The following is an 11749-nucleotide window of genomic DNA, read 5'->3' on the forward strand; positions in this document are numbered from 1 at the left end:
GTCCGAAACTACTTTTGAGTATTTGCATTTTGGTTCCAAACTTAGGATTTGCTTCATTTTAGCCATTTTTCGTTCTTTTTTTCAATTCTTCGTAGAAGCATGAATTTTTCTAATAAAAAAGCAATAAATAACAAATTAGGTTAGGATTTCAAATAAGTGTAGAAACTACACTTATCAATGTGTGTCTACCAATGTACAGCTATATGAAAACTCTGCTAGGTGATTTGGTAGATTGGATTGTATATTAACGTGGAAAAAGAAATTAAAATCTTGTCAAAGCTTCCATCTGCATGACGGTTGGCTAGATTTCAGGCTAAGTGAAAGTAGTTGCTTCTATCTACAACATATAAGGAATCAAGGTCCTCATAAAATTGTTTGATCTTCTTATTCCCTTCAGAACGTTTTACGTTACTCTCGCCTTCTTGCATTTTCTCTAGTGTGGCTTGCACATCTTCCACTGCTACATAATTTTGCTTTTTAATCCCATCGGAATGGGTGAAAGGGTAGACCATTTAATTTTTCCTTCACAGTTGCATGAACTTGCTTTCCACCTATAGATAAATAGCAACATGAGTAGAAGATTTTAGAACAAGTACATATTCTGCTGAAGTTGTTCGTTTGCTGGTGCAATACAGCCCATGCCAGCGAAATTTATACCACTCTTGTTATCTGTAACATGTATATAGAAATCCAATTTCCCAAGTCTTTGGATGCCAGTTTGGTTGTTCAGGATAGATTGAAAAAAAGAACAAGGTATTATTATCTTTTCAATCGAACTTTCAACTGCCAAATGGACAGAAACAGACCATTAAAAAGCAAAGGTATTATGTTGTTTGCCAAGTTAAATTAAGATGTTCGCCAGAGCTCTTCCACATAACATCAGCTTGTCAAAGGCTTCCAAAAGCTTAAGGGCATGTTTGACAGCTTTTGGCTTTCTAAGCTACCTTAGGTCAGCTTCCTTCGAAAAGCTCTCCTAGCCAAACAAAACACCATTTGAACATGTTAAAAATCAGCTTATTATTCACTGAAGCAACTTTTGACTTTTCAAAAGTCTTGTCAAAATGAATCCAATAAGTGAGCCAATCACAAAACCATTAACTACTCACTGCCGCTATCGGGCAAACACTCCTTGTAGACGTGTTGAAGATTAATCCTTCAAAGAAGAGTTCATCCACTAGAGATTCTTTGTAGAAAACCTACATAATACTTATTCAATAAATTCTTCACATTAGGGTTAACTTTAAAGATTTCTTTTAATGTTCACTGGGATTTTGATCATCAATTAACACCATTCATCAACATCTCAGACCAAAATGACTCATCCATGTTCAGTCATTGTGCTTATTCATCATTTTGATCGAGAAAATTCACGATAAATTTGTACTAATAAAGCAAAATTAGGCGAGTTAAGAAATTGTCAAGAGATAACAACAATACATAATAAGTAAAACCTATATAACATCTGCTACAATCTTAACTGCTCCTAAAATGGAAAGGAATATTTGTTAAAGTAAAGAATCGTAAATCGAAATATTTCATTAAAATTTTCACGATTTCTCTTCGTACTAATAAGAATTAGTAGTAGTGGAGGACATAATAATCAAATCTATAATTAAAGATGCTAACTTAAAAACAAAATAGAGAATTGTTTCTTGTTGCTTGGATGGCTCTATATTGAACAAAATAAATCTAGCTTAGAAAATAGATTTAGATTCAATAGTGATAAATTGTGTTTTATAAAATTTCGTGGAGCACAACTTCAATAGATATTTGTATTAAATATTTGATTATGTGATATTTTCGGCTTTTTCTACATTTTAACTCATCTTAAAATATATGTCTAAGTCTGTCCCTTTACAATTACACTTTTTCATCGCCGTTAATTCGTTCTCCGATCTCATCTACCAATATTTAAACAACATATATAACTCACACAAGTACAATTCATATGAATGCGAAAATGAGATGAAATAAAGACGTCAATCTTTTTAAAATTAGTTAATGAAGTTATTTCTCATTCTGCGGCCAACTTGGGTTGACTTTTTTAAGATTCATTTGATAGGACTTTTGCTTATTGTAAAAAAATTTCTTGAGAAAGTGATCTTCAGAAGGTTATTACCAAATATTAACCAAACGAAGATCAAAGATTTTTTTAATTTTAGAAATAGCTTTTGACTAGAAATAGAGACAAATGAAGAACAATCGTGCTACACATATAGGGCTTGCTTTATAGGGGTTTTACAGGGTGATATGGCAGTAATTTAAGGAAAAAAAGGAAAAAATAAAAGACAACTCGCCTTAATTCATCAGCTCATTTTCAACATCCCGTTTTCAACATCTCAATTTTTGAGATAATTACATGATGTCAAATGAAATCTAAATATTGTATTCTTAATATTATTTCGAAGTGTTCACGGCCTAATTTTTCACATCACTAACCAAGCCTGGAACTGCCGATTGTAGCAAATATTACGACATGTCAAAATTGATGGTTCAAAACTCGAATTTCAAAAATTTCAAGAACATGCTCACTTTAAAAATTCACCGTCTATCATAAGCTAGTCGAATTCTTAAATTGTCTACGTCATCTCAAAATTGGTTTCGAGAACTATATCATAGACATCGAATTGTTTAAACAAATATCGATTAGCGTATGATCATCAGAGAATTTTTAAAGTTAATATATTATTAAAATTCTCAAAATATTAGTTTAGAACTGCCTACTTTGTCGAACAGAAACATTTATTACGATTGACCGTTTTGCGCGTAGTTGAAGATATAGGAAACAAGGCCGTGAGCACTTTGAAAATCGAATAAAGCTACTTTGCCGAAAGGATTTGACAGAAAATTTTACATAATTGTACGTGGCATTAGATGATTAGATGAAAATGTTGGTTGTATTTTAAAATATTCAATAATAGACTGTCACGTGACATTATATCAAATTTTATGTCGACATTGATGTTAGTGCAGCATAATTGCTTTCAAATAATATTAAAAAGAGAATATTTCGACTTCGATGTTAACATTGCGTGACTATTCCAAAATTGAGATGTTGAAAATAGTTGATGGGCCGGGTCACCAATCTTTATTCTTTTTTTTTAATGATTAAAATGCCCAAACTTTTTTCACACCTTGCTTTTTTCTTTGCCACGTCACAACTTTTCAAAATCCTTTAAAGCCAACCCCTGTACAAGAAGCTTTATTCTTCTTGCTTTGCTTTGCTTTGCTTTGCTTTGCTCTACTTTTCTTTAAAACTCCAATCAGTTTCCTTCACAGACACGCTATCAGAGAGAAATGGGAATCTGGGATTTCATCAAGTCAAGCACAGAAGCAGTGAAGCGAAATGTACTGGATTTTACTCCGGTTCGGGTGAAGAACGCCTTCCGAACGTCTTACAATTACGGATCCGCCGCCTGCACCAAGATCGATAATGTCGTCGTAGGAAACAACCTCCAAAAGCTCAACCAGTGGTGTCTGGACGATGTGGCCAAATCTAAGATCGGTATCTTTGCTACAAGATGTGCTAAAATTTTTGCCCTCAATGCACTCTACGGGAGTTACAGATATTATCCCGGTTTGCTTCCATCTCATGTACCACAGTTTCGTTTTATTTTTTGTTTATACTTTACCGAAAGGGAAAGACTGAGTATTTTATATTTGCATTCTAATTTCATCTTAAAAATGTCAACAATAAGAGTGGTTCATTCATTTATATGTTAGATCTATATTTTGATGATTAATCGAAATAAAATTTATCTTTTAACATGTAAGACTGTGATTCATTTGAGTAGGCTAATTCTTAAATTTATATGCTCAATATTCGAGTCTTTATCAAATCAAGTTATGTGTTTCAACCTAATGGACTTTGGTACCAAGTCGGTCTTAAAATTTCTTATATGTTGGTCTATTTATTAGTTGATGTTCCTTAACATGGCTAACTTAAAGAGTGTTGCTAACTTGATCGGCCTATGGTGGTTGTCGACGATATGTTACATAAAGATTTCAAAATATCTAATGTTTATGGCCTCCGACTTCTCTGTGCAACCCTTCTTCTTCTTCTCTTACTTCATTTCTCTTTGTAATGAAACCCTAAAGTCTATATTGTCATTCCCTTGAACACTCATTTTGTTAAAGTGGGTAATTAAAATTTACAACATTTTTGTTGGGCATGTGGAGAAAAAGAGAGTATTATTAAATTTCAATATTTGGGTTACTTTTTTCTCCATTTTTTTGGAATCATTTCTTTATTTCAATAATGACTTTGAATTCATTTTATCATTGGACTAAAGCTTTGATATGGATTGCTACCCAACTCGATCTTATTACCCTATTAATTGAAGTGAAATGTGTTCTATATGTTGATTTTACAGTGAAATACACATTACAGAATGACTTACATATTGGTTTTTGCAATTTATAAAGACATACATCTCGTTAGTAGTATTGTACGAAATTTGACGAAATTTAAAAATGTTTATGTTGAATTGTAGTTGTGGACGCCATGGAAATGGTATGGATATCAGTTTGCTGTCCAATTAAATATGAGCAGTCAGTTGAAGGTGTATGGAAATGGAAATATACGGAAAATGGCAAAGGAGAAACAACGCCTATTCTTGTTTTGGAAACAATTTCTTATGCGGAATTGTATGATAAAGTCAAAGAGGTGTTGGAAATCGATACAAATCTATACAAAATGGAGATGTCAGCTCTTGTCCCTATAATGCGTGAGGCTCCAGCAGCACCGATCATCATTGATCGTGACAACAATGTGAAGTGGTTTGTATCTGTATGTATGGAAACTTTTCTTTGCGTAACCATTTCAAAAGAAATTGAAAATCATGAAGAATTTGGTGATGATGATGTTTATTGCTAATTGAGGGTGAAAAACAATTTGGACATATGAAAAGTGAGGAGAATATGTTCAAATGGACGACGATGTAACCATGCCAATGTTCATTCCATTTCCACTGGCCAAGCAGCGGTTGTGAAACTTGAGGTTGTAATATTGTTGTGACTTGTAACTTTATTGTTTTTGACTATATAAAACGACCCTATGATTATTGTGTTGCTTTTTCATGATGTTATTGCTTTTGTATTATTGGAACCACGTTAAAGTCATTTTACATAGCCGTGTTGATTTTTTTTACACATTACATTCCAACAACTTTTATGCCCTATTATTTTTCTAGAACGATACAAATGGCATTATATTTGATATTGATGTTGTTCCACTACAAAAATTGTAATGCTTCAATTGAAATTATTCTTGAAACACAACAATATTGATGTCATTCCAGTAAGAAAGTTGTAATTTTTTTCACAAAACAACATTGAAATCATTCCTAAGATAAAAAACAATATGCATGTCATCGATATGAAAACATTACTGATATACTAATTCACATAACGACAATATTGAAGTTGTTATGACAAACATAGCGCATGATGCGGGCGTGTGTCGACATGAGCTTTTGCTCTCAAGTTCTAAAATAGTTTAGGTTGCTCGCACGTTGACCATTCAGTAATTTGTGGGATTGACGTCGCATATGTCACTTTTACACAATGATAATGAGGTTGTTCTAATAGAAATAACGACATTGAATAAGTTATAATGCAAGAAATTGTTTTAGTACAAATTTATCGTCATTGAAATCGTTTTAGATGGAAACATAACTACAATGACATCGATATCATTTTCTTTTCATACGTTTTGTATTAAACACACAAAATAACATAATGACGTTAATATAATTTCAATACAAATTTGTCGTCTTTGAAGTCGTTTCAATTCAAAACATAACCGAAATGATTTTGATGTCGTTTCTCTTGATATGTAACGACAATTATCTACTAAAAGAGACAACATCAAAATCGTTTAAGTTATGTTTCGCACTGAAATGACTTCAAAGACGACAAATTTGTACTGAAATGATATTAATGTTGTTATGTTATTTTATGTATTTGATACAGAACTTATACAAGAAACCCAAGCCATTAAAAGTTTAGGACATTGCACAAGGGAAACATCTCAGACCAAAATGACTCATCCATATTCAGTCATTATGCTTATTCATCATTCTGACAGAGAGAATTCACGATAAATTTGTACTAATAAAGCAAAATTAGGCAGGTTAAGAAATTTTCAAGAGATAACAACAATACTTAACAAGTCAAACCTATATAACATATGCTACAATCTAATACTGCTCCTAAAATTGAAAGGCATTTTTGCTAAAGTAATGAATCATAGATCAAAATATTTAATAAAAAATTTCATGATTTCTTTTCGTACTAATAAGAATTAGTAGCAGTGGAGGACATAATAATCAAATCTATAATTCAAGATGGTAACTTAAAACAAAATAGAGAATTGTTTCTTGTTTATTGGATGGCTTTATATTGAACAGAACAAATCTAGTTTAGAAAATAGATTTAGATTCAATAGTGAAAAATTGTGTTTTATAAAATTTCGTCGAGCACAACTTCAATATATATTTGTATTAAATATTTGATTATGTCATATTTTCGGCTTTTTCTACATTTTAAATCATCTTAAAATATGCGTATAAGTCTGTCCCGCCATGGAAGGTAAACTAGGACGCACATAGTGTTGAATCTTCACAAGATTTTGAGGAAATGAAGCATGATCCACCAATCGGGCAAGAAAATTTGCTGCGACAGGAAGAAAATTAGAACCAACTTGAATCACGAACAACACAATGTGAGTCATTTATCGACTCTTTTAAATAGAGATGCTTTATATCCTCCAAGCAAATAAACATTATTCTGGATTGCAAAAGCATAAATGAAATTCCCAAAAAGAATTATAAGAACTCTATAAAATTTCTTATATTTTATATCAATTTCAACTCTTATTTATAATGAAGGATCATTACAAGACAAAAGGACAAGATTATTAGGATAAAGAGGCACCTTTTGGTGGCCAAAAATAAAAAAATAAAAAAAAATAAAAATACCAACTAATTTCTCATGTCTTGATGCACAGGTTCGTTGCCACCTACACTACTAATGAACGATGCTCCTTGATTAGTGCAATTTGTGTACTTATTTAGACCATTTTATTAAATCTTTATGTCGTCAAATTATTGAATTTTATTTAATTTAGATTTTTTTTGTTCGTTTCAATGTTCGACCCGTTTTGAAGCAATTGGAAAAGAAAATGATGAATTGACGATTAAATAAAAGTTGTGGACCAAATCTCACTTGAATAAAAGTTGGATGATCAAAAGTGGTGGAATAATGAAGAAAAGGACTAAGTTGCATTAATTATAATGGAATGAGCCCTTGAAAGATAAATTCCAACTAATTGGGCTTAAAAGTGGACTTTTAGTTGTCACCAAATTGAATAATGAATGGATATTTAGTTGGGCTTCAAAAGGGCTGCCTTGCTGATTATATATATTTACGTCACGTGTGCTGGGAAGGGGGAGGGAGAACCATAGAAAAGGCGGCAAAGCACACGCCAACTGTGGAAGAGAAAAAATGGCGGATGCAGGGAATAAAAAAGAGGGGCTGAATTTGCAATAGAGATACATGGCTGTGTCAAGTGTATATATTGTTGGGAATTTACTTAAACATGCACAGTAAAAATAGAACAGTTTTAATTTTCACCAGAATTCATCTTTGTATTTAAATAAGAATTGTAATGAGAATTATACTTTTTTTTTTTTTTTTTTTTGCAAACTCCTTTGCGTTATCCTTTTCCAACAACTTGAATCTGCCTCCCACAGCTGTCCAATTATCCAGCCTCCAATGAAATCCATACAGAGAATAAACTGCAACTGCTAGAATTTTTCCTCTTATACCAGCAAGAATAATGAAAATAACATGGATCTCAAATCATAGCCATGTATTTATATAAACCCAAACGAGCTTGGCCTGATCCGGTCCAATATTTAATTAATCCATTTAATTAAACTCGGTCCGTGAATCTAATTAATTAATTCGGGGATATAAATAATCAATCCAATTAATTAATTTATCCAACGATTGTTAAATTAATTAATTGGCAATTTACAATCTTCCAATTCTCTTTTGTGTGCGACCTATTAGGTTCCCGACCACGATACCTAACGACGTGAAATATTATTTTGATCTAATCAAAACTGATAAATTAAACACCCTTTTAATTTATCACAAATTTACATTCGCGTCCCAGATTGACATCTAGCAATGTATCAGGGCAACACATGTGACGAGAAATGTCACGTGGTATGACAAAACTAAAACTGTTCATTTACTATGAAACTATAATCCCTTCGTCAATATGATCCGATCAATTACGAGATATGGAAGTGTGTCAATCATGATTATCGATCAAATCTTTCATTCTACTATTAAGTCAATATAAGTTGAAAACTCCTTTTCGACTTATATGTATACCTTGGCCAAGGATTTCCTTATTGACTTAATTAAACGAAATGCAGATCACAATCTCTTGCTATCTAAGAGAGATGAATCCTCTATTGGTCATTCACAACCTTCATATGATTCTTGATATACCCGACCGATGTCATATTAGCGGCCCTTGACAGAGCAATATCCAACGCCGTCAAAGCATGACTGTCCTCATACAATGCACTATGATGACATCAAGTCATAGTATCAATTCCACTACCGAACGTTAGAGATTAACCACTGACACTCAAATAGTTATCCATGTAGAATCTCTTAGCGGGTCTCCAATGTTTTATTCTATAACAAAACATCCACGTGTTCATTTAAGTGTCACCACACTTTAACTCGTAAGGTCAGCTAATTACTTCACAAGTAAGAAATGCCACACGTGATGGTCTATCTGTATTAACGATATCCGTATCTCGTTATTACTTACGACCACTGTTTATTCAAGATCCAATCATACGTAATTTGTATTTCACAATCACAACTCCTTGTAATTAACAAATCACTTAAACTTGGATCTTCGGACTCTATTATTTAATATTATTTATCACAAAATTAATTTAAATAAATAATAGATCTTACCAAAATTAAATGCAATAAACATATTAAAAGTGTTTACAACCTAAATCGATTGGATTTAGGGCATAACACTTACATACATATATATATATATATATATATATGCACGGAAAAAGAGATACAAAGAAGTTGTGGATGAATTGATTAAAATATATACGAAGTTGGTGGCGGCAATTGTATTGGCAAAAGACAGATTTTTCAAGTCCACTTATTGGAGTCAAACAAAGGATAGTCGACTGCTACATATATATTGCAATACACAGAAACCTGGGAATTGATCTTGGAGACACAGAATTCGGCGGCCGAGGAAGAAAAATTTTTACATGCATATAACGGCAGCATTGGAGGAATATATATTTTCACGTGCAAAGAGAAATAATTTCAGAGTTCTTTGTGCATTTAGTCATCAATAATTGTGCAAGGAATTTGGAAATTAATCACGAAATTTGTCACGTTAAATCAATTTTGCGGTGATGTCATCTAAACTTTCTTTGTTTGATTTCAATATTATGTTAGGCTAACTTTTTTCATGTGCTGGATGAAGATGAAATCCATTATTATTTATTTTTAATTCGAGACACGCGGCTTAGGTGAATTCTTGCAATTATTGATTAATCTTGCATGCTTAATTTTATTAGTTGATTGCTTGATCACCAATTAAATATATAGTTGCTTATTGTAGTATTGGGAAGCTCACAATAAATTTAGAACACTACATGATTAACATACATGTAATAAATTTTAGGAATAAGATTTATCACGTGTGCAATTTTTGAGATAATTGTGAAATTGAATGCGTTTTATTCATATAAATTCGGACTAGGAATAGAATCGGGTCGTGTATAGGATAGATTTAATTTTTCTTGGAAAAAAACTTAATTACAATAGAATTATCGATTGTCAAGAATGCAAGAACGAAATTAGCTACATAATCAAGAATTGAAATTGATAATAATAGATGGATTCATAATTCAATACTCTCTTCCCATAGCCATATTAAATTCGCATTTTACACGTTTTCGTAGATTAAATTAGAATAATCTAAAATCCCAAAAATCACTTTTATTTGTTTACTTTGAATCTAATTAAATACCAGTATATTCAACTAAATTTTATTCCTCGTGGGATGATACTCTTAACTCACTAAATTTGTTACTTGTCAACAATCTCGTCCACTTGTGGGTTTCACACGAACACTCCTTGCATGGCAACGTGCTCCTTAAACAGCACTTTGTCCCCCTTTATCATTACACTTTTTCATAATCGTTAATTTGTTCTCAATATTTGAACAACATATATAACTCACACTAGTACAATTAATATGAATGCAAAAATGATATGAAAACAAAGACGTCATTCTTTTTAAAATTAATTAGGGCTTGTTTGATAGGCAATTTTTTCCAGGGAAAATGGTACTTTTTCCACTTTTTTCCAAATGTAAGGCTGTTTAATAGGTAAATTTTTCCAGGGAATTGTTTTTCTCACTTACAGTCACGTGACCCTCCAATTCCACCAAACTGAGGAATTTCAATTGGGTAATTGGCACAAAACGTCCTTACCTTTCAAGTCTATTGTGGAAAACATCCATACCTTTCATTTTTTGGCATTTTTGCCCTCATTTCAACCTTTCTTTGCGCTGGACGTCCTTCCGTCCATATTCCATCAGTTTTTCCGTTAATTAAAGGGTAATTGGCACAAAAAGTCCCTACCTTTCAAGTCTATTGTGGAAAACGTCCCTACCTTTCATTTTTTGGCATTTTTGCCTCATTTCAACCTTTCTTTGCGTTGGACGTCCTTCCGTTTATATTCCGTCAGTTTTTCCGTTAATTAAATACAAAAATACCTTTTTCTTTCCATAAACAAGGGTAAAATTATCCTCACCCACTTCACCACTTTTTCCCACCATCAACTTAGTCCATAAGTAACAGTAGCAGCAACATGAATCTGAAAATACTTTAAATGATTAAGTTAAATAAAGAAAAAATATCGTGAACACATTATACTTCACAATTCCACAACTACTGTTGCTGTCATCTTGTGTCACTGAAAAATTTTAGAAAGACATATTAAATGGGTCCTCTAACTGTGGTGGTGTAACTGGCCCTTTACCTCCAAAATATAAATCCAATAACCTTTTATTTCGTATAATACGGGTTCTAGATTCTTCTTCCCCGGTACATCTCAAGCCCGTAATCAGGGCAAATTCAAGGATCGAGAATCTACATACCTTCCCGTCCCCAATAGCAAAATATAACTGATCGCCATCGACTGGTTTAAGCAGTCGGAGTAATAAAGAATCAACAATCTGTCCAGAGAACTGCACGTCCTTCAACGGATAGAACGACTATAAAAATGATCGACGGAGTAAGTCAATATGCTCCTCGTCCAGCCCCTCAAGTACTGTCGTATAGCTGGAAAAGTTACAATACGTCGTAACTTTTCCCGAATGAGCCCTCAGATCGTTGTCGATATGATATTCCATCCTACAAAATTAATACATGTTAAAACCATATAAAAGAAATTTTAAATAAAATATCGTACCTTCAAATTTAACCAATCAAATTTCATATTAATAAACCAATAAATAAATTCATCTAATCACATATTAAAATAATTAAACAAAAAAATTTCCACATATTTGACTATTTAATATTTATTTAAAAAAATTATTGTTTTTTTAATTTATTCTTTAAATATTTCGTTAATTATGTATATTATTTATTTCGATTATTTATTTGAATAA

General features: G+C 32.2%; 1 protein-coding gene across 1 annotated transcript; it reads left to right on the plus strand.

The window, feature by feature from the left end:
- Positions 1–3225: 3225 nt before the first annotated feature.
- Positions 3226–5130, plus strand: LOC111370751. Its single transcript, XM_022992613.1, has 2 exons — positions 3226–3577; positions 4494–5130. Exons 1-2 carry the CDS (start codon positions 3298–3300, stop codon positions 4874–4876), a joined length of 663 nt encoding a protein of 220 aa, XP_022848381.1. The 5' UTR covers positions 3226–3297; the 3' UTR covers positions 4877–5130.
- Positions 5131–11749: the final 6619 nt, after the last annotated feature.

The sequence above is a fragment of the Olea europaea genome, chromosome 21 (genome assembly GCF_002742605.1).
Source record: "Olea europaea var. sylvestris chromosome 21, O_europaea_v1, whole genome shotgun sequence".
Classification (NCBI taxonomy): domain Eukaryota; kingdom Viridiplantae; phylum Streptophyta; class Magnoliopsida; order Lamiales; family Oleaceae; genus Olea; species Olea europaea.

Bases quoted from the DNA above. Each gene is read 5' to 3' on its own strand.
- LOC111370751 (XM_022992613.1), top strand. From the start codon at position 3,298: ATGGGAATCTGGGATTTCATCAAGTCAAGCACAGAAGCAGTGAAGCGA. The intron at 3,578-4,493 runs GTTTGCTTCCAT...GTTGAATTGTAG, and splicing joins GAGTTACAGATATTATCCCG to TTGTGGACGCCATGGAAATG.